General features: G+C 36.6%; 1 protein-coding gene across 7 annotated transcripts in view; it reads left to right on the top strand.

Moving 5' to 3' along the window:
- Window positions 1–20,210, top strand: part of DENND4A (DENN domain containing 4A) — a 116,686-nt gene extending 96,476 nt beyond the window's left edge. For 4 of the 7 annotated variants that reach the window (XM_079768677.1, XM_079768674.1, XM_079768672.1 and 1 more), the window contains 11 exons: window positions 6,022–6,211; window positions 10,361–10,455; window positions 11,691–11,866; window positions 11,958–12,101; window positions 13,121–13,319; window positions 13,758–14,012; window positions 14,997–15,114; window positions 15,232–15,258; window positions 15,756–15,918; window positions 16,066–16,130; window positions 17,632–20,210. In XM_079768677.1, coding sequence (XP_079624803.1) covers window positions 6,022–6,211; window positions 10,361–10,455; window positions 11,691–11,866; window positions 11,958–12,101; window positions 13,121–13,319; window positions 13,758–14,012; window positions 14,997–15,114; window positions 15,232–15,258; window positions 15,756–15,918; window positions 16,066–16,130; window positions 17,632–17,768 — 1,569 coding nt within the window. In that variant the 3' untranslated portion in view covers window positions 17,769–20,210. The remainder of the gene's footprint in view (window positions 1–6,021; window positions 6,212–10,360; window positions 10,456–11,690; window positions 11,867–11,957; window positions 12,102–13,120; window positions 13,320–13,757; window positions 14,013–14,996; window positions 15,115–15,231; window positions 15,259–15,755; window positions 15,919–16,065; window positions 16,131–17,631) is intronic. The other 3 variants (XM_079768678.1, XM_079768676.1, XM_079768675.1) reach the window with 1 other exon arrangement.
- Window positions 20,211–23,827: the final 3,617 nt, after the last annotated feature.

The following is a 23,827-nucleotide window of genomic DNA, read 5'->3' as shown; positions in this document are numbered from 1 at the left end:
AAACTTGAAAAAAATTCACTAACTAAGGTTATGTTTATAGTTAGATTTTTGAAAGGAAGTGATTTGTAGATAGAGTAAAAATTAGTGTTATCTGAAAATGCTCACTTCATTATTTCCTTCAAAATGCAGATTTTTTTTTTCAGACAGTGTCCAGCATGCCTTCAAAAATTACCAGCCAGGCATAGGACTTTTCCTGGTTAGGATGGAGTAGCTTGTGATCTACCTACATACCTCCTAAGAACAAAAAGCTAGATGAAATATAAAAAGTAGCTGTTCAAAGTCATCAGAGAACTGCTGAAGCAATTAGAAAATAGAGGGACAAGATTCTAGAGAGAGGAGACTTGCAGAGGTGAGCTGAAGTTCTGTAGCTACTTTTTCCCTGAGGTCATTTGCTTGTTTTGAGCGCAGAGCAAGGGTTTGCAAATCCAGGCTTTGCCGTATCAGAGGGCTGTGGAGAGGTGAAGGGGGCAGCAGAGCTTTGGAGATCTTATGTAGAGCTGGAGAAACAAAATTGGAGACCTGAGGGTCTTCGAATACACATTTTTTTTCCTTCAAGACATTTTCCAAACACTGAAACTGCATGAGACAGGAGGCTAAAAAAAGGTAAGCAGAAAGTCTCTGACAGATAAGAAGTTTTATGGTACTGGGAATATACTACTAATAGCTAGAGTTCGTGAGCTGCTGGACAAGGGGGTGGGAGTGCTGGTGAATACACTAAGTTGGAAGTCCTGTAGAGCTATACCTTAGGAGCATTGGCAAACTGGAAGTAGACTGGGCCTGACCAAAACTGAAACCCAGGCTTGATTCAGTTCAGTCTGTGGTTAGATTAAAATAATCAGCCTTTATCAGAAAGAGGGAAAAGTGTACCTTTTCTGGAGAAATAGAACATCATCTGGAGTCCATACAATTTTTTTATATTCTGTCGTTCAATTAAAAATAGCTGTGCCAAGAGACAAGACCACAACTAAAAAAAAAAAAAAAGAAAGAAAAACAGATATTGGAAATAGATCTTTAGGAGATCCAAATATTTGAATAGCAGGAGACTTTGAAATAATTGTGCTAAAAAAAAATACAGAAAAGAGGTTTAAAAAATAGCTCCCTAGTTGCAAAATTTCACCAGATAATTATTTATTAAAAAGAATCAAATGTAGCATGGCCAGTGTAGCTCAATGGTTGAGCATCAACTCATGGCCCAGTAGGTCGAGGTTCAATTCCCAGTCAGGGCATATGCCCGGTTGCAAGTTCAATACCCAGTAGGGACATGCAGGAGGCAGACAATCAATGATTCTCTCTCATCATTGATGTTTCTGTCTCTCTCCCTATCCCTTTCCTCCTCTGAAATCAATTAAAAAAAAAAACATATAAAAAAGAATCACGTATAAATTTTAGAACCAGAAAAGATACAAAAATTAAGAGTGCAGTAGTTGGATTTAATAGCAGACAAAACACAGAAAAAATAAAGGCTAGTAAACTAGATGAGAAGTGAGTAGAAAATATCTACACTAAAGCATAGATGAAGGCAGCTGGCAGTCATTTTCTTTCAGCACTCTAAAGATGTCTTTTCAGCATATTATGACATCATAATTTCTGTTTAAAAGTCAACTGTCCTTTTTTTTAATATATTTTATTGATTTTTTACAGAGAGGAAGGGAGAGGAATAGAGAGTTAGAAACATCAATGAGAGAGAAACATTGATCAGCTGCCTCCTGCACACCTCCTACTGGGGATGTGCCCGCAACCAAGGTACATGCCCTTGACAGGAATCGAACCTGGGACCTTTCAGTCCGCAGGCTGACGCTCTATATCCACTGAGCCAAACCAGTTAGGGCATCTGTCAATTTCTTATTGTTGTTTCTTGGAAGTTAATATATCTCTTTTCTCTGGCTCTTTTAAGATTTTTCTTTGCATTTCATTTTCATCTATTTCAAAACTGAAGGATGATATTTTTGTACTTATTCTGCTTGAGATTTGTAGATACTTTAAATATGTACCTTGACATCTTTGATTAGTTTTCTTTTGGAAAATTATTGGCAATTAGCTTTTTAAATGTTCCTGTATCCAATTCTTCTTCTTCTTCTGGAACTCAAATTACCTCAATAAGGTGCTGAAAGAAAATGACTGCCAGCTGCCCTTGGCTGGTGTGGCTCAGTGGTTGGCCTGCACACCCAAGGGTCTCGGGTTCAATTACCAGTCAAGAGTATGACCTAGATTGCAGGTTTGCTCTGGGGCCCTGGTCAGGGCACGTGCAAGAGGCAGCCAGTCAATGTGTATCTCTCATATCAATGTTTCTCTCTGTTTCTCCTCCTCCTTCCCTCCCTCCCACTCTCTCTAGAAATCAATGGAAAAAATATTCCCTGGTGAGGATTAACCAAAAAGAAAAAAAGAAAATGACTGCCAACCTATTTTTCTATATCCAGCAATAATATTCTTTATAAATTAAGATGAGAGTTCTAGTTCCACTGTGGTAACATAAAGCCACTAACACCTGTCCTTCCCATCGATTACAATTAAAAACTCCACACAGAATACAAAAAACAACTAAGGCCCTAGCTGGTTTGGTTCAGTGGATAGAGCATCGGCCTGTGAACTGAAAGTTCCTAGGTTCGATTCTGGTCAAGGGCACATACCTGGGTTGTGGGCTCGATCCCCCGTGGGGGACTTGCAGGAGACAACCGATCCATGATTCTCATCATGGATGTTTCTATCTCTCTCTCCCTCTTCCTTCCTCTCTGAAATCAATAAAAATATATTAAAAAAAAAAACCAACAACAACTAAGGATTCTGAAAAATAAAATCAGGCAGTTTATGAGGAGGAATTCACACAGAAGAATTTCTCATTTTCTTTTTTTACTCATATTTGCCTCTAGAGTAGGTTCCCATCACAACATGACATGGCAACTTTGGAAGCTATAACTTCAAGAGAAACCCCATATTTCCTGGACAAAGGAACCAGGGAAGGGGGCCTCTGTGGGCTGAAACATTTGAGGGGAATCTGAAAGAAGGGGATTCCCTAATTCTGTGTATGGCCCACACAAGTCTCAAAAATTGAAACACAAATTATAATCTGAAATAACTCACTTGACTGCCTGCTAAAACAAAAGCATCAATATTCTCCAAGAGATTATAACAGCATTCAGAACACACAACATAAAATTCACAATGTCTAAAATAAAATCCAAAATTAGTTGATATATAAAGAAATTAGTTGAAATATATAAAGGAAAATATGACCAATTCTCAAGGGAAAGATAACCCTGAGATGGCCCTGACACTGGAATTATAAGACAGAAACTGTAAAGCAGCTATTATAACTAGATTCGCTGAGGTAAAGAAAAATACATGAATTCTCAGAAGGAATAGGATTCATGTTTAAAATTTATAAAAAATACTCTGAAACTCATTGGATGGGTTCAATAGGAGAATGGAGATGGCAAAGGAAGGAGTCTAGAAACTATATAATTGAAGAATAGGGAAAGAATAAAAAAAAAGAATGGAGAAAAAATATTTTTTTATGAAAATGAATAAAACTTCAGATTTTGGGGACAGATATCAAAAGGTATAATATATAATTGGAGTCTCAGAAGAACTGGAAAAAATAGTGGTAGAAAAAATATTTGAAGAAATAATGGCTAAAACTTACTAGAGTTGGTAAGAGATTTAGATTTACAGATAGATACAAGAGATCCAGTGAACTATAGACAGGATAAACTCAAAGAAAACCATACCCACACACACATAAGCAAATTACTCAAAACCAGAGCTATGCATCTGCTAAAGAGAAAGTGATTGCTGAAAAAAGAAACAAGAATAAAAAATATCTTAAAAGCTGTTAAAGAAAAATGGCACATTACCTATAAAAGAATAGGGATTTGAGTGACCTTGTATTTTTCATCACAATCCATGGAGATAAGAATACAGTGGAACAACACCTTTAATGTATTGAAAGAACAGACCTGTCAACAACCCAGAATTCATATCCAGTGGAAATATTCTTCAGGGTAAAGGTGAAATAAAAAACATTTTTCAATAAAGAAAAAGAATTCTTCGCCAGCAGATCTGTTCTAGAAGATGTGCTAAAGGAAGTTCTTCAGGCTGAAAATAAATGATACCACTGGTTAATATAAACACTATTTCTTTACCTCTTAAGTTTCTTAAAATACTTATAATTGTCTAAAACAAATGTTATAACATTATTTCTTGGGATTTTTCAAAATATATATGTGATGTTTTGTAGTGGTAAAGGGACTCATCCTACTGATGTTTATTATACAGAGTGGGGCAAAAGTAGGTTTACAGTTGTGAGTATGTGAAAGTTTATTCTTGTTTTATTATTTATTAATTATTGTATTTTCCATAGGAACAACTGTAAACCTACTTTTGCACTCCCCTAGAGTGATATTATTATATACAAAGTGATACAATACTAACTTAAAGTAGATCAAACATGATTAGGTATGTATATTATAATCCCTTGAGCACCTACTTTAAAAATACAATAAGCCCTGGCTGGTGTTGGCTCAGTTGCCCGGAGCCTCATCCCTTGCATGGAATGGTTGTGAGTTCGATCCCCAGTTAGGAGGCAGCAGATCATTGTTTCTCTCATTAATGTTTCTCTCTCTCTCATTCTCTCCCCACTTCCCTCCTTCCCTCCTTCTCCCTTTCTCTCTATAATCAATGAAAAAAACATATCCTTGGGTGAGGATTAAAAAAACAACAATGAAATGTAGCCAAAAAGCCCATAATAATGTTCAATTAATTTTATAAATAACAATTCAGTAACACATACTCAACTAGAAAAAAAATCAATTGTATTATCTGGGCAGTACAATTATAGATATTAATTTTTTCTGCCTACAAAAATTTGTATCTACCAGATTTTCTTATGGATTATGGTATAACCAGAAAAAAATTAACGTTGGTGTTCTTAAAAGTGAAAACTAGAAATATGTCTTTATAGCCTGGATTATTGTGAAAACGAATAAAATGTAAACATAAATTTTAAAGAATAAAATGTATTTCTAAGGTATCATCCTGGGCTGAGATTCACAGAGAGGAAATTAACAATAAATAGAGATTTATAAAGTCAGCAAGGTTATCTTACTAACAGATACTTATTTTGATCTAATTTTAAAATGCTGTCTTAAAAATAGATCTATATGTATAGTATGTATGTGATATGGGTGTGTATATACATAGCATATATTACATATACACACACACATATATATATATATGTGTATATATATATATACATATATATATATATATATATGAGAGATTTAATGACTTTTGATACGTGTTTGGTGCAGGTGAATTTATTACTGAGCCAAATGAGGCACATACCAAGTCAGTAGTTCGAGTCCAGGGCATTTAAGGGCATTTAATACTTTTTATGATTTCCATATATGTATAGTGCCTATCCCATGCAGTAGCTTCACAAAGACATCTCCAGAACTCATGAATCAGAGCCAGTGATATTTTATTTGTAGACAATCAACTTGAATCTATAAGTTATTATTGGCAGATGATTATAATTCTGAGACCATAGCATTAACAAATGGAAACCCAGAGCATCTTGAGTTCTTTTTTTTTTGTTTTGTTTTGATCCTGGATCAATAGAACAGCTGTGTATGTGGTTATGTTAGTCTCATGATAATTTGCTGACATTATTTCAGAAAAATTTTGTGTATATTTGTGGGAAGGTAAAATAATGCTTTGAGATTTTTATCAAATATGGAGAGTAGTTATTTATGAAAAACAAAGAAATGTCTATTTTTGTTTCTTTGTTCCCAACTAATGTAGATAAATTTTAAAGTGCATTAAAACAATGGTAAAGAAAAAAAATAGATCTATAGCATATGTTGGTCCAAAGTGGTTTGCACTTGTAAAATCGGTTGTTTTTTTCTTGTAATGTTGATTAAGTGATCATCTGAGTAATTAAGTACTTCCTCTGCCTTAGAAGTGACTTTAAATAATACACTTTAAATATGAAGGAAAGTAAGCTTATAATTATGTCCTTAGGATCAAAGTTCTGATCGTACCAGTCTTTCTTCAGTGGGAGCCCAGGATTCTGAATCTACCTCTTTAACGGACGAAGATGCCTGCCCTGAGTTGGAAGGAACCACTTCCTCCCAAGAGTGTAGTGCCACCACAAGGACTAAGAGCATTGATTTCAGCAGAACAAGCCTAGAAAGTTCTGCCTCCCTAGAAGGTTTGTTCAGACGGTGTTGTCATATTTCATTTGATAGGTGGTACCTTTACTTTTTTTTCCCTGTATGTTTTATTTTTGTAAAAGATTTGCATGGCTCCAAAGTCAAAACAATATTGAACCAAGGCATTTTCAGAGAAGTCTAGTATCCATCCCCAACCCCTTCATTTGTTTTCTCCCTGTCACTAGAGGTAACCAACCATTTTTATTCATTTTGGTTTATCCTTCCATTGTTGCTTTTTAAAAAATAATAGGCCCATGTGTGCATGTGTGTGTATTCTTATTACTTCCTTGTCTTGTTATTCAAAAGGTAACCTACTAGAAATACCTTCCCATTCCCTTTTTTTTTTCACTTAACAGTAGATCATTACATATCATCATATAACATTGACTCTCATTCAGTTTTATGGTTGCATAGGTCATCATGTGTCAGTGTATCCTACTTTATTTTAACTACTACTCTGTTGATGGCTATGAAGTTTCCAGCCTTTGACTATTATAAATAATGCTGTGATGCATATATATCATATTATGTTTTTGCCAGGACTTTGAAAGATACTTCAAAATTTTTCCTTGAAGTGATATTGCCAAGTCCCCTTCCTCAGGATTACACTATTTTGCATTCCCTCTGGCAATGGGAATATAAAATACCTATTTCCTCAGAGCCTTGTCAGCAGAATATGTTGGCAAACTTTTGTATTTTTGCCATCTGATAGCTGAGGAATGTATTTCAGTTTAGTTTTCATTTACATACTAAATTGAGGATCTGTTTATATGTTTAAGGACTATTTGTATTTCTTTTTCTATGGACTATCCTTTGCCTACATTTTACTTATTGGTCCTTTATTTAAAACTAGAGGCCCGGTGCATGAAATTCGTGCACGGGGGGGGGGGGGGCGCGGGCGGGTGTCCCTCAGCCCAGCCTGCACCCTCTCCAATCTGGGACCCCTCGAGGGATGTCCGACTGCCCGTTTAGGCCCGATCCCAGTAGGACATCCCTCTCACAATCCAGGACTGCTGGCTCCCAACTGCTCGCCTGCCTGCCTTCTTGACTGCCCCTAACCGCTTCTGCCTGCCAGCCTGATCACCCCCTAACCACTCCCCTGCCAGCCTGATTGATGTCTAACTGCTCCCCTGCCAGCCTGATTGCCCCTAACTGCCCTCCCCTGCAAGCCTGGTCACCCCTAACTGCCCTCCCCTGCAGGCCTGGGTCCCCCCCAACTGCCCTTCTCTGCAGGCCCGGTCGCCCCCAACTTCCCTCCTCTGCCAGCCTGGTCACCCCTAATTGCCCTCCCCTGCAGGCTTGATCGCTCCCAACTGCCCTCCCTTGCAGGCCTGGTCCCTCCCAACTGCCCTCCCCTGCTGGCCATCTTGTGGTAACCATCTTTGACCACATGGGGGCAGCCATCTTGTGTGTTGGGAGTGGCAATCAATTTGCATATTACTCTTTTATTAGATAGAATGTTTTAATAGCTCTTGTTATATTAAGGAATTAATCCTTTATCTCATGTAAATGGCAGGTACTTTTCCTAGTTTGTGAGGGTTTTGTTTTTTTGGGGTTTTTTTTGTCACAAGTAAGGTTTTAATTGTATGTCATCAAATTTATCAGTCTTTCCCCCTCTTGCTTCTGGATTTTGAGTCATTAGGAAGTACTTCCCCTTCCCTAGGTTCACCAGTGTTTTCTTCTGATACTTTTCTGGTTTCCTTTGTAACGTTTTCTGGAGTCAGTATATTTTTCTGTAAAGGGCTGCCATACGTAAATATTTTAGGTTTTGTGGGCACCAAACATCTTTTTTTTTTTATCACATAATTCTTTTTTGTCTTATTCTTTTAAACAATGCTTTAAAATGTAAAAACCATTCTTATGACTATATAAAAATAGATCTGACCCCTGATTTAAATATTCGATCCATTTAAAATTTATCCTGGTATATGATATGAGGAATGGATGAATATCATATTTTTTTCATTTGTACCTTTGCTAATTTAAAAAATTTTAATTGTGGAAATTTTAAAACATACAGAAAAGTAGAAGGAATAGCACAATGAATTCCCCCAACATGTGTCCGTCATCCAATTTCAGTAGTATCTACAAGTGGCCAGTCTTGTTTTATCTTTTCCTCTCTCCCCTCTACTGCCAACATTTTTTCTTCCTCACTGGATTATTTTAAATTAAATCTCAGACAACATATAATTTTATTTATAAGTACTTAAATATGTATCTCTAAAATATAAGAACTTTAATGTTATATATTTTTAACTTATTAAAGTTACTTATTTTTATCTTATTATATGTTATGCATATAATGTATACACTTTCATGTATGTAAATAACATTTTATAAATTGAGGACACCTGAGTAATCAGCACTCAGATCAAGAAACAGAGCATTAACAGTATCCAGAACTTCCTGTCATGCCCAGTTCTTGTCACTACTCCCTTCATAGATAAACATTATTTTCTAATACTGTATGTTAGCATGGCCATTTTTAAGCATTTTATGGACTTATATGGTATGTATCTTTTGTGATGCATTCTTTTTTTGAAAACATAATTGTAATACCATTGTATTTTTAATATGACAATAGTTACAATATCTTAAATTAAATATTTATTTAAATTTTCACAATTATAATGCTCTTTTTTAGGTGATTTATTCACTTTGGGATCCAAACAAGGTCTACTTGTTGCATTCAGTTGATTTCTATTAACTTTCTTTTATCTTTGTTCCCTCTCTTCTTTTTTCCCCTTTGTCATATATTCATAAAGAAATCAGGTGATTAACTCCCCTCCCTCCTTTTTTTTTTTTTTTAACAATAACAGAATAGTTTGGTGTGCTAAGCAAATACAACTTAGCTCACAACCTGATTTATACTTGTTAAAATTAATATTCTTTACTGACGATTCATTAGATACAAAGGTGCCCACATAAATTATTGAATCAGTCAAGGCAAATATTAGAAAGCAACTTTGAACTAGCATTAGCAGAGAGGGATTACAGAAGGTTATTGGGGAGCCATCAAGGAAAGAACTGCAGTTCCTACCAGCTCTAAGCATCTAATGATGATGTGAGGCTTCAGGTCTCTCTCTGCCTCTACATCTCCGTGTGGCAGGGCCTAGGGCCAGTGGTCTCTCTGGAGCAGTCATTCCCCCCCTTCCCCCCATCATCACTTATTTGCTGAAGTAATCAGGTCATTAGTCTGGATTATGCTGATTGCATGCCCATGGTGGTATTTAACAAGTTTTCCTGTCCTCTCTATTTCTTGTAAACTAGTAGTTACTTTTTTTTTTACCTTTATATATATTAAAATACCAGTGCTCATTCATAAAATTTAACAGCTGCTAGGGAAAAACAAAACATATAGATTACCTCTAGTTTTACTAACAAGATAAAATCACTGTGAACAATTGATTTGACCACAGAAATCCCCTTACTTTTTGTTGTTTTAGTACTTATTAATATCCCATTGCTCTTAAGAATATACTTGGAAACTCCTAACTTTTAGAGCCTTTCATGATTTGAAATAAGATTAGCTATTTTATATTTTTTAAACCTTAGAACTAAACATTTTCTTGTATTTTATTTTTTAATATATTTTATTGATTTTTTACAGAGAGGAAGGGAGAGGGATAGAGAGCTAGAAACATCGATGAGAGAGAAACATCGACCAGCTGCCTCCTGCACACCCCCTGCCAGGGATGTGCCCGCAACCAATGTACATGCCCTTGACCGGAATCTAACCTAGGACTCTTCAGTCCGCAGACGGACGCTCTATCCACTGAGCCAAACCGGTTCCGGCCATTTTCTTGTATTTTAAACATGGAAAAACACAAACAGCAAAATAGTAATTACAAACAGCTAGAATACCTTCTACTCTGTACACATAAAGTGCTTAATAGTGAGTGATGAACACACCAAGCATGTGAGAATCAGGAATTAGAGCACATTTCCTTAGGTTTACACTCAAAACAAAAACATATGCATTGAAAAACATTTTTCATTGTTTATTTGTGTGTTTTTTCTTAAATTACCTTTAATATTTTTAGTAGAACAGTTTGAATTTTATCAGAAAATTTAAGAAAGTGAAAGATTCTCATATTCTTTCTCATTAATTTTAATGATTTTGCTCTTTGTTTTTTAATAATGGATAGGATCCCTGTCAAAGTTTGCCTTACCTGGGAAATCAGAGGTGGCATCTTCCTGCAACATGAGTAATACAAATATCTTCCAGAACTATGCAATGGAGGTACAATTTTAATCAAAACATTTTTATGTACTACGTTATAAAATTTACATTTCTTAAGTATTAATGGTCTTAGATAGAGTAATAAAATGGTAAATATGTAGTATCTGAAAATTTCAAAATGTATGTTGCACCTGAATGATCTTAAAATATCTAGTATTTCAGATTGTTGAAGTCATACCATTTTTCCTGTTTAGAAAAGTTCCTTTGAGATTTATCAACATACAAAAGCGTTTTCATTTCAGCATTTATATTTATCCCTTGTTATATGTATGTTCTCTTTGAATTTTTATTTTACATCTTAAACACTTAACAACCAAGTTTGCTGTGCAAGCACACTTGTTTGATGAAGGTACAGGGAGCCATTTTGACATTTGTGTCAACTTTTTCCATCATGTTTTTCATTCTTTGTATCAGTTTGATGTAGCTATCTGCTGGATGTGCTGCTCTATCTCATTTTCTTACAATGAAAAAGTTACTCTTTTACCCTTTAAATTTTTTCCCTAATTTTTAGGTATAATTTACTTTCAAAAACATTTGCATAAAACTGGAGAATAAATTTGCATGCAGTTGGAAATAAATGATGAGCACTGATGTTGCAATTTACAAAGTTTCTGATGACTTCAGGAATTTCTACATTTTATTAATGTAAAGACAGTATTTATGTTTATCCACAGCAACTATCTATAGTGACAGACCAGGGGGTTATTGTTGTTTTAAATCTCCAGTCGGTAATGGCTGATACTCTTGCAAAATACATTGATCACACACTTAGTTGTTACAGCATTGACAAATTACTTTAAAGGTTTCTAAATCGTCCCCTCAATTTCTTTACTTATCTTATTACAAACCAATAAGAATTTGTGGACTAACATTTGTTCGGTGACTGTACTTTGAGTAGCACAAATCTATAATGTGTAATTACAAATACTGATTTGGGGTACTAACAGATTATGCTTGGGTTTACTTTCCCATGGCAGGCTTTTTAGTAATTATAAAGGCTAAAATGCTCACTTAAATGCAAGTTTCCTTTTCAGGCAAAAATTTTGGAATAGATTTAGCTGAAATAGTTAAAGATAAATATATTATATAATGCAATAAATGTAATTCATATTTTGTTTGTAACTTCCAAATCCTTCTGAATTTTAGTTTCCCAGTATATTTATGAATTGAACTGGTTTTTAATTTATAATATGCACTAACCAGCTTACTTTATACAGTGCCGTTTTCTCCCTCAGGTTCTCATCTCAAGTTGCTCTCGGTGTAGAACTTGTGATTGTCTTGTCCATGATGAAGAAATCATGGCTGGCTGGACAGCAGATGATTCAAATCTCAATACTACATGCCCGTTTTGTGGCAATCTTTTCTTGCCCTTTTTGAATATCGAGATAAGAGATTTAAGACGACCTGGAAGGTAATGATTTATGCTTTTTTTTCCTTCATGTTTAAGAGTCACATTTCCTAGAATCTCCTTTCTCAATAAGCTCCTTTGATTCACATTGCAGATACTTTTTGAAGTCAAGTCCATCTATAGAAAATATGCATTTTCCATCCTTTTCAAGTCAGGGCAGGCAGTCTTATATCTCAACATCAGCTTCTGGTCTTGACACATCTGTTATCTCTGTTCAAGGGAATTTTGATTTAAATAGGTGAGTATATTATATGGAACATAAGTTAACAATTTATATTATGCAAGTTTTTGATAATGACAAGAATTAGATGAACATTTTAAGGTTTAAGTTGCTATGTATAATAGATTCATAATCTTAAATTCTAAGTAAAACAATATTGAAATTATCTTAATAACCTAAATGTTTAAACAGTTGTAGTTTGTGCTCTATGAATCCTCATGGTATCAGTTATATAATTCATATAATGTAATGTTTACTAGTATTTTAAAGGTAAAAATTTTGTAGAACACTTGAAATTTATAATGAACACCTTTCTCTTGTGTCTGTCTCTTCAGGAATTAAGTCAGTACTACTATTTTGGAATATTTAATCTTCTACTTAGGAATATTTAATAATCTAAAAAAAATTGGAGCTGATAAAGGAACTGTAAAATTAAGCTAAGATATATACAGTAAGCCTAATATAAATAAATCTATGCTTAAAATTCATTTTGGAGAAGTGCCAAATATAGATAGCTGGCAGATGAAGCCATATTGGTAGCCGCATGTGCAAAAGAAAATGCCTGCATAGTACTGGCAGGCTGGTATGATCTGCTTAATCCTAAATGCTTAGGCAGCAAAATCGCAAATCTTTGTGTGCACTATCTTTCATCACAGGTCTGTTGTAGCCCTTACGTTGACTGCCACTAGCTTATGAATAGGTGGGAATCTCCCTTCCCAAAGCTGAAAGAATAGATGCCTATTTTCTCGGCTTTATTTTATCTGGGCCTGCTGTGGTTCCTGCTGTATAAAAGTTGTCCACTAACTGTTTTTGAATAATTAAATGACTCTTGAATATTTAAAGTGCACTGGATAAAAAGGAAATTTAACATGACTAGACTACTTAAAAATATATTCCTTTTTCCAAGCTGAAGCCTGAGTTCCTTGGATTTACTTTGCTATGTCCAGCACTAATGCTAAAGAGAAGAATATGGTCTTTCTAGAGAAATAAAGTAAATCTAGACAATGATATGCTTTTTTCTTTTTTCAATACCCAAGCAAATCTAAACGGCTGGAAAATACATATGCCCGAAGTATTCAGATCCCTGCTGATAGATCAAAAACAGCTATATCAAAATGTCCAATATTTCCAATGACCAGGAGTGTCAGTACTTCTGGTCCCTTGGATAAGGAAGACACTGGAGGGAAGAAGCTAATTCCTACAGGCAGCCTGCCAACTACTTTACAAGGAGCTACAGTATGTATTTTGGTGTTTTTAAAAATTTGGACATTGATCATTTACATGATTTTGTTCACCTTGTCCAAAACAGCCTTATTAGCTTTAATTTTTTTTAATTCTCATCCGAGGATATATTTATTGATTTTAAAGAGTGAGGAGGGGTGAGAGAGAAAGAAACATCAATGTAAGAGAGAAACATCCATCAATTGCCTCCCATATGTGCCCCTACCGGGAATCGAACTAGCAACCTTTTTGGTGTACCAGACGATGCCCTAACCAACTGAGCCACCTGGCCAGGGCCAGCTTTAACTTTATTATTGTCCAGGGGAGTTTCTTGTTCCATGATACAATTATAGTACCTTTCTACTTACATGGAAAACACTGATAGGAAATTTTTTAATGACTTTGTATCATAAATCTTGTATTTACCATTTATGGTTTTTATTTATTCAACAGGATTCTTTAGGATTAGAATGGCACCTCCCAAGTCCAGATCCTATCACTGTCCCATATCTCAGTCCTTTAGTAGTATGGAAGGAACTTGAAAGCTTATTGGAAAATGAAGGTGATCATGCAATAACAGTGGCAGACTTTGTGGATCATCATCCAATTGTTTTTTGGAACCTGGTGTGGTATTTTAGACGTCTTGACTTGCCCAGTAACTTACCTGGATTGATTCTTTCTTCTGAGCATTGTAACAAGTATTCAAAGGTATGAGAGTAAAAATTAACTAAAAGGCAATGCTATTGTCACCATGGTAATATTTGCATATTCCTAATGACAAAAAAGTAATGTTTATGCTATTTTTAATAACGATCTTAATCATTAGACTAATAAGATTGATCAAATTGTGTTTACAAATAATTTTTCTTCTTACAGTCTAAGTCATGTTTTTTAGCCTTCTTGTAAAATTTATACAAAATGAGCTTGCATTTTAGTTATGGCCTCAAGAATTAACTATAAATGACTCTTATGAGAAGAGTTTGTGAGTTGGCCCCACTCACGTTTCATACCTCCTTCAAAAACAGCCTGACACTTCTTTAAGAGGATCTCTCTAATTCATATTGCAGTCATGTGCTACCATTCCTTCATTCCTTTACTCTGAGTTTTTGCTTAACATTTAGGTAGTCATTTTGTTACATGTTCATTTGTAGTTTTGATACGTTGTTCTATAAAAGTGTTCTTACTTTTCATATGCTATCACCACCACGAAACTGTACAGCCTTTAAGTTCAGAAACCTCGTATTCTCCTTTCTTGTGTTTTATATCTATGACTATGCACACATTTTGGATTTTCAGTGCATGATGAATGAGTGTCTAAAGGTTAAGTCAGTCAGAGTTATCTGGCCTAGGGTCTTGGACTGATGTCGAATGGGGCTGCCTGGTTTATCTTTGTTTGGACCTTCAGTCATAAGCTGGTAGAGATTAGCCCTTCATACTACCCTTTCTCGCAGGTCTCAGTACTTTGTAAAATCTGCTTCAGAGCAGAGATCACTTTACTTTAGAGATCATTAGATTCTCAACTCAGCCCATCTTCCTTCAGTCAATATAAAATGCATACAAACCAGTCATTTTCTGTTCTCTTTATCTCTTGCACACATACATCTGAAAAAATATTTATAAGGTTATTTATAAGATATTTACAAAACATTATGTAAGGATCATTAATGAATGTTTGTTTATTTTTCAACACAGATTCCCCGCCATTGTATGTCTGAAGATAGTAAATATGTTTTAATACAAATGTTATGGGACAATATGAAATTACATCAGGATCCAGGACAGCCCTTGTACATCCTCTGGAACGCCCACAGTAAGTGCTATCATAGAATGCTGGCTTTTTTTATATGAGAGTAATCTCTACTTACTTTAAATAGTCTAAACTAATGTAACTGACTTTTATTTTACTATACTACTTTTTGTCTTACAGGTCAAAATCGTACTCTTTTGTTTGAGAGTGAGTGTTAAGTTTAATGCTTTTAGTGCTTACCTTCTATGGAGGTCAAGGGTTTTTTGTTGTTGTTGTTTTTATTTATTTATTTATTTATTTATTTATTCATTTATTTATTTTTGGTAGTGTTGTATATGTGCTGGAGGGGTTATGTTTTGTAGAGTTCTGCTTTTAGCATATTGCTTGTCCCAATTTCTTCTTTATATTTATTTTTGTTTGTTTGTTTCCATCTGGGCTGCGGATGTAGAACTTCCCCCAGAAGCTATATTAAGGAAAACAGTATTTTTAAGTTTTGTCTTTGAGGCCAAAAAAGCTTTCGGTCTATTTTTATCATTATTTATCTTTTTTATTTTCTTTTTTCTTTCTTCACTTTAAGATTTCTATTGCCCTTAATTTATTTTTAGTGCTTTGTAACTTCTTTGCCAGCTATCAGTTGCTGCTTAATTACATTCTCCTTTCTACAAAGAACATTTTCCTTCAACTGCTCTTTGGTTCTTTTACAGCCCAAAAGTATCCAATGGTCCATTTATTACAAAAAGGTGATAATTCATTTAGCCAGGAACTATTGAAAAATATGGTAAAAAGCATTAAAATGAATGATGTCTATGGACCAATGAGTCAGATTTTAGAGACACTGAATAAATGTCCTCATTTTAAAAGACAGAGGTAAGTCATTATCTTAAATGAACATATTGTTCCTCTAGGCATATTAGTAATTTGTTAGAATATCTCATGCTTATATTAGCATAAAATTTTTTGTAGAAAATGAATAAACTATATGCATAGTAATATCTTCTCCATTCTTCCCTCCAGGAGTTTATATAGAGAAATACTATTTCTCTCACTTGTGGCACTGGGAAGAGAAAACATTGATATAGGTAATTCTGCATAATATTTAACATGTAATACTTATATATCATAAAATATATGTGTGTGTATATACTTTCAATATAGTATTGTTTTATATTGTAGTCTTTATTATTTTAATAATTTATATTCATATAATATACTTTTTCTTTGATTTTTTGGATATGAGATACTTTGATATTTTGCTAATGTTAATAATAATAATAAAGGTAACAATAGAATTTCCATATGATCCATTAATTCCACTTCTGGATATATACCCAAAAGAATTGAAAGCAGGATCTTGCCCTTGCTGGTTTGGCTCAGTGGATAGAGCGTCAGCCTGAGGACTGAAGGGTTCCAAGTTCGATTCCGGTCAAGGGCACATGCCCGGGTTGCGGGCTCGATCCCCAGTGGGGGACATGTAGAAGGCAGCCAATCAATGATTCTCTCTCATGTTGATGTTTTTATTTCTCTCTCTCCCTCTCTCTTCCTCTCCGAAATCAATAAAAATATATATTTTAAAAAAAAAGAAAGCAGGGTCTTAAGGAGACATTTGTGCACCTATGTTCATAGCAGCATTATTCATAATAGCTAAAATGTGGAAACAACTCAAGTGTTCATTGAAGTATGAGTGAATAAACAAGATGTGGTATATACATACAATGGAATATTATTCAGTCTTAAAAAGGAAGGAAATTCTGACATATGCTACAACATGGATGAACCTTGAGGACATTATGTTAAGCGAAATAAGCCAGTCACAACAAGTCAAATTCTATTATGAATCCATTTATAAAGTACTTACAGTAGTCAAATTCATAGAGACAAAAGTAGAATGGTAGTTGCCAGGAGCTGGAGGAGTGGAAAATGGGGAATTATTGTTTAATGTATGTAGTGTTTCCATTTTATAAGATGAAAAGAGTTATGGAGATGGATGATTATAATGGTTGCACATTATGAATTTATGTAATACCACTGAACTGTATAGTTGAAAATGGTTAAGATGGCGGCCCTGGCTGTGTAGCTCAGTTGGTTAGAGCATAGTCCCATTACGTCAAGGTTGAGGTTAAATCCCCGGTCAAGGCACATACAAGAATCAACATAAATAAGTGGAACAACAAATCGATGTTCCCCTCCCCCTCCCCCTTCCCCTTCCCTAACCCTCTCGGTCTCCCTCTCCCTAAAAAAAAAAAAAAAATCAATTAAAAATGGTTAAGATGGTAAATTTTATGTTATATATATTTTACCTCAATTTTAAAATTTGGGGGGAAATCATTTTTAAAAGTTGGTATCTTAAAGCTTTAAATTTCACTGGTCTGTGTAATCTCACTCTAAAGAGCTAAAGAGCTATGGACTCTAAAGTCCCCGTGTTCCAGCTCTGACATAATGTGGTCCTTTAGTTGTCAGAAAAGACCTCAAGATTCCTTCTTGGTCTTTAATTTTGCAGTTCTGTAGTATTACAACACTTGGTTGTTGTCAAAGTCTAATATAAATTTCTTTATGTCTTTGTTTCTTTGTGAATTTTTTCAGATGTATTTGATAAAGAATACAAGATGGCATACGATCGTCTCACACCTAGTCAAGTCAAGAGTACACACAACTGTGATAGACCACCAAGTACAGGAGTGATGGAATGTCGAAAAACCTTTGGAGAACCTTATCTTTAAGATGTGTGTGTGTGTGTGTGTGTGTGTGTGTGTGTGTGTGTGTGTGTGTGTACTTTCAATATGTATTGTATAGTCCGTGTATAAAATAACACTTTTAGACTCTAAACATTTTTTCTTCAATTTTTGAAAATGAATTTGTAAATGGTTCAGAATGTCCATATAGCTTATGTACAGAATATTTTAAGAAGAGAATAGTGACAAATAGGGAGAGAGCCACTCTGTTTCCCCTTTCCTTTTTTTTCTCTTTACTTTTCCTGTAACAATCAATTAGTTTTGTGATGAGAAAATCCCTAAACAAAATTAGTTCCCATAAAATAAAACAACCTTTTCATGGTTTCTCTTGGAAGAGACAGATTGAAAACTCATGTATGGAACTTGAACTAATGTAATATCTCCTGTTTTCATAGACTAGTCAAATGTTTTGACCATGAAGTTGTATTATACATATTTTAAATTGTTTATAGTAAGTTGATATTTTTTTAATTTTTAAACTTAATATAGCAAGCTTAAAATGAACTTAAACTTGTAAAGCAAGCAATTAAGTGCTTATTTTCCTTGTCTGCTCTTTGAAGTAACTAGTACAGCTGCAGATCTCTATATGTATATCTATCTATCTATATTTTTTTTATTACTTGGGGGAATGATTAAAAAAGTTGTCAGTGCTAGTGTCTGTGTTGTCCTGGAATCGCACGTTAGGACTCCTACGCCTGCCTGCAGAGAGTGAGTCATGACCAGGGTGTGCGCTGCCCAGACGGACTCACTGAGCCTTGTGCAAGGAGAGCCCCAGAGGTTCCACGTCTGTCTCTGCAAAGTCAGGGTCAGCATACCACAATTCCAAAATTTCTCTATTGCTAATAGATACACACAGTCCACAGGGAAAATAGCTTACAAAGCCAAATATCAGTTTAAACTTTAATACTCTACATAAATATTTATGTTGGCAAATATGTCAGACAATATACTCTATTCCAGATTTTAACATTAATGTCTAAAATATTGGGTATGATGCAAATTGTACTGTATTTATCGGGAATATGGCCTACTGGAGTATTCAGTTAACATTATATACACATATAAATATTCTTTTTTTTTTTCAAAAGTAGAAAGTAATAACTCTCTAAAAGTAAAGTCAGAGAGAATTTCCCATATTGAGGAAATTGGCTTTTTCAATAAGCCTTCAGGATCTGAAGTTTATGGAATTTAAAGTCCAGAAATCAGACAATAAATTGAATATTTAAGCACCATGAGTAGACTCTAAAATATATTTTTAATCTCATCATTTCTAATTTCACTTTCTTTGGGTAATTCTGATCAAAAGTATTTTTTGGCTGTTAGAATTATTTATAGATTTTCAATTTGTGTGTATGTTTGCATACATTATCATTAAGGAAGGAATTCTCTAGCCAATTTCAAAGAAAAAAATGGGTGGTCCCAATTTATGTATAAAGCCAGTCGCGTCCAGGACATTTGGACTGGAGATGTCATGAATTCCTAAGACTTAGAATCAGTTCAGCTACAGAAAACCACCTTTTGAGTTCACACCGTTAGTGAATATCACCAAGCTGAAACATTTCACAGCTTGCTTCTACTCTGGAAAATAATGGGAAGAATTTGAAAATGTAATATTTTAGTTCAGTTAGTTTGGGGCTGAACTTGCTTACTTGAAAAATCTGGTGCTATGCACATGTGTCTGCCTCTCCTTTGTAAATACCACTCCAATTTTGTCTTACTATTCAAATCCAAGCTTCACATTCTGAGTCTTATGATTTCTAAATCAGCAGCCGCCAACCTTTCGGACCTCACGGACCACCAGGTCCGCGGACCACTGGTTGGCGACCGCTGTTCTGAATCACTTGTAAGTTGTCCAGTGAGAAACATGTGATAGGTGAGGCTTTTGGCATTGCCCACAAATATCCCTCCAAACAGGATCCTGGGGTTCGATTCTGGCTTTTGTTGTTGTTTGTTGGTTGGTTTGTGTCCCTTATAAGAACAGCTTTCACTATTGTTTACCTATCTTTAACACAGTATGAGTCACAGTTTTTTTATTTCAAATCTGACCAAAAACGGTGAGGTAAAGCCCATTCTTCATGGGTCAAACTTATTTGGAAAGTGAATGTAATTTATATCTCCTCTCCCCACACACAGTTTTGTTTCTGCTTTTGGTTGGGTTTTGTTTCCCCTACTTTTAATCCCCAAGGAATATTATTTACACAAATTTAGTCTTAATACTCTGAACCATGAAAAGGAAGTGGTAAACTCTGCTCAAAACAAAATTAAAATATAATCATCCTTTAAAATAACCCTATACATTATTTCCTTCAGTTTTTTCTCTGTTGACCATACATTTTGGAGAATCATGGCCAATTGTGTTGGAGAGAAATACCCTTTGCTACATTATCTGTCTCTAATTTTCTTACTCTTAGTTTTGTTTATATGTTTAATAGTTGCAAATAAATCATTCTGTGTCCTGGTATAACTTTACTATTTCCATTGTGTTTTGAATATCACAGATTTGTATTTTATATCATATTTAGATAATCAGTTTTTCATCCTGTTGTCAGGGAGTTGTGCAGTTTGTTCATTGGAGGGTTTGGTTGTTTTTTTTTGCTTTAAAACCCTAAAATCACCAGCCTGTTTTATTGTAAGACTAGTGGCCCAGTGCACAAAATTCGTGCACATTAAAAGGGAATTAATTAGAGGAAATATTTTAATATTACCATTTGCCCTTTCTCTATAATAGAAGTGTCAGAGATGAAAGAAAATTAGTAAAAATGTATATGAAAATCTCCCTCCTGTCAGAGTCTGGGGTGCACCGTGGACCCAGAGTGAAGTCCCTGCCCACCCACGCACGCCTCGAAATCGCATGAGACCCAGACCTGGCCGGCCCCACCCCCATCAAGCCCCGCAGGGTGGGGGGCCCAGCCTCAGGTCCCCCATCAAGCCCCGCCAGGTGGGGGCTGAGCCTCAAGTCCCCCGGCCCGGCCTCAGGTCCCCTGGCCCCGACGCCAGTGCAGGGGGTGCAGCCTCAGGTCCCCTGGCCCACCAGTTCTCCGGCCCCAGTGGGGGACAGGGCCTCAGGTCCCCTGGCCCGCCGGTTCCCTGGCCCCTGGCAGGGGGCGCGACCTCAGGTCCTCCAGCCCCGGCACAAAGGCACAAGGGTACAAGGGTGTGACAACCATTTGCATATTAGCTCTTTATTATATAGGATTTTCTAATATGTCTTTTCATTTTTGTATATAGAGAAATTATCCCTGAAAATGTTGGTTCAGCATTTCAGGTGATAAATACTAAATTTACTTTACGCTGGTAATTACTATATTTTAGTGCAACTAACAATTGTTAGCCTACTGTACATAGAAGGCTGTTATGGTGAATTTCTAAATACTTTGTAAGTATATGGTAAGAAAATGCCCATTTGTATGGTAAAGTGTGATAGCCCAGCTTTGTTTTTATTTCCCCCTTAGACCTTGAAAGCTGCTTTCAGGCACTTTGTCTCAGAGCAGGAAGGGAAAGAGCAGACTGCACGTGGCCCACCTCGGTGCTCGAGTTTGTATTCTCTGCCCTTTCTGTTTACATACAAGGCTGAGTTTCACTTCAGGATTGAATTCTGTAGCATCTGCATACCAGTTTACCTTCATATCCGCAGTACTTGGTCTCTTCTTTTTAATACCTTCATATTACCCTCTTCCTCTGGCCTCACAGTACATTTGCTGGCTTAATTTTACTTGTTTACAAATTTAACAGTGTACAAATTCACGTAGGCATTTCTGACTCTGATTCAAAAAATCTGTGTGCTTGTGCTTATTCTCTGAGATGTTAACAAACTCATCTGATAAAGTTACTGTGGCCCTTTCCACAGTTGCTGTTCATTTGGATGGCTCCCTCCTTTTGTATTTAATGATTTTCTTTTTTTTTTTTTCTTAAATATATTTTATTGATTTTTTACAGAGAGGAAGGGAGAGGGATAGAGAGTCAGAAACATTGATGAAAGAGAAACATCGATCAGCTGCCTCCTGCACACCCCCCACTGGGGATGTGCCCGCAACCAAGGTACATGCCCTTGACCGGAATCGAACCCGGGACCTTTTAGTCCGCAGGCTGACGCTCTATCCACTGAGCCAAACCGGTTTCGGCGATGATTTTCTTTTTAAACATAGAACTGTGATAGACCACTGGAGCAACTGATAGAATTTTCTTTCAATAAAATTCTCCAGGTTTCACCCGCTCATCACAAGGAAGGGCCTGAAGAGCAGAAGCAGTGCCTTGGGTGTGTGGGCAGCCTTAGGCCAGGGGGTCCTGCTGGTTCTAGTGATCCCCCTTCCCCAGGGATAGACAGCCTGATCAGGAGCTCTTTCCCTGCACCTTTTATAGAGACCAGTCCCACCTGCAGCAGGACCTGCCCACAAAAAAGGGGTCAGAACCAAGGGTATTCTTTGACATATAAGGTCGACCAGTTCTTCATTTGTATCTACCAGGCTTTGCTCAGAATATTACATTCCAATTCTGGCTGCCTTTGGTATTCAATCCTATATAATAAAGAGGTAATATGCAAATTAACCCTTACGCTGTCACAAGATGGCTGCACCCACAACGAAGACGGGGTTCCCATAATACAGGATGGCTGCGCCCACAGTGGAGGTGGGGTTCTTGTAACGAGTGATCAGCAGGGACCTGAGGCTGTGTGGGACCGGGGAGGGGGGACCTGAGACTGCGCCTCCCGCCCAGCAGGGCTTGATGGAGGACCTCAAGCCGCACCCCCGACCCAGCGGAGCTTGACAGGGGACCTCAAGGCGCGCCCCCCGCCCTGGTGCCAGGCCAGGGGACCTCAGGCCACACCCTTCGCCCCAGGCCGGGGGACCTCAGGCCATGCCCCCTACCTGGTGGGGCTTTATGGGGGACCTCAAGGCATGCCCCTCACCCCAGCACCAGGCTGGGGACCTCAGGCTGTGCCCCCCACCTGGCGGGGCTTTATGAGGGACCTCAAGGTGCGCCCCTCGCCCCGGCGCCAGGCCAGGAGACCTCAGGCCGCGCCCCCCACCCCGACACCAGGCCGGGGGACCTGAGGCTGCCCCCCCCAACCCAGCAGGGCTTGATGGGGGACCTGAGGCTGTGCCCCAAGCCTGGTGGGGCTTGACAGGGGTGGGGCCAGCCAGGTCTGGATCTTACCCAATGGGGGTGGGACCGGCTGGGTCTGGGTCTCACGCGATTTAGAGGTGCACGTGGGTGAACAGGGACTTGACTCTGGGTCCCATAGCACACCCCAGACTCTGACAGGAGGAAGATTTTCATATACATTTTACTAATTTTCTTTCATCTCTGACACTTCTATTATAGAGAAAGGGCAAATAGCAATATTAAAATATTTCCTCTAATTAATTCCCTTTTAATGTGCACGAATTTTGTGCACCGGGCCACTAGTCTTTAAATAAATGATAATTATGGTATAGACAGTGTTATAAAAGGCCAAGCTTATAATTTGATAGAAACATTTTCAGATGAGAGTGCAATATATTGTTCACAGTGTATAGTAACAATTTAAACATATACCAATTTTCCTAAGTTTGGAATGTAGCCTTTTTTTCTGGTACTATGTAGAATTTTAACCCGTTAAATTAGAACGAGTTTCACATTATTACAAATTTGGCCTAAGTCCATCAAGAAAATGCAACCTCATGGGGAATGAAGGAGAAACCATCTGTTCAGACAGTCTTCCAATTCAGACACCCTTGTGGGGACAGTTTGGACTTTCTAGACTGAATGAATGATCTAGAATACAGATTATTCTGTATTCTGTCCTGCTATCTTTTCATATCGCATCTGTTCTGCCTATCAGATGAAAGGACCATCTCAACATTATCTTGACATTTTAAGATGGTATTTTATCTCTAAAACAGCACAATTTTAATAAATTATAGATCTGTAAATGTATGACAAAAATTTTAACTTCCAAGCATCTTTTAGAAGTTACATAAGTTTTCCATCTCCCTGAAATCTCTCTCTCCTTTTCCTCTTGAATTCCTACTCACCCATCAAGACCCAGCTTTCATTTTATATGCTTA

The sequence above is a fragment of the Cnephaeus nilssonii genome (assembly GCF_951640355.1).
Source record: "Cnephaeus nilssonii genome assembly, chromosome: 4".
NCBI lineage: Eukaryota > Metazoa > Chordata > Mammalia > Chiroptera > Vespertilionidae > Cnephaeus > Cnephaeus nilssonii.
The sequence above is the reverse complement of the archived record's forward strand: the minus strand, read 5'-3'. Positions and strand labels throughout refer to the sequence as shown.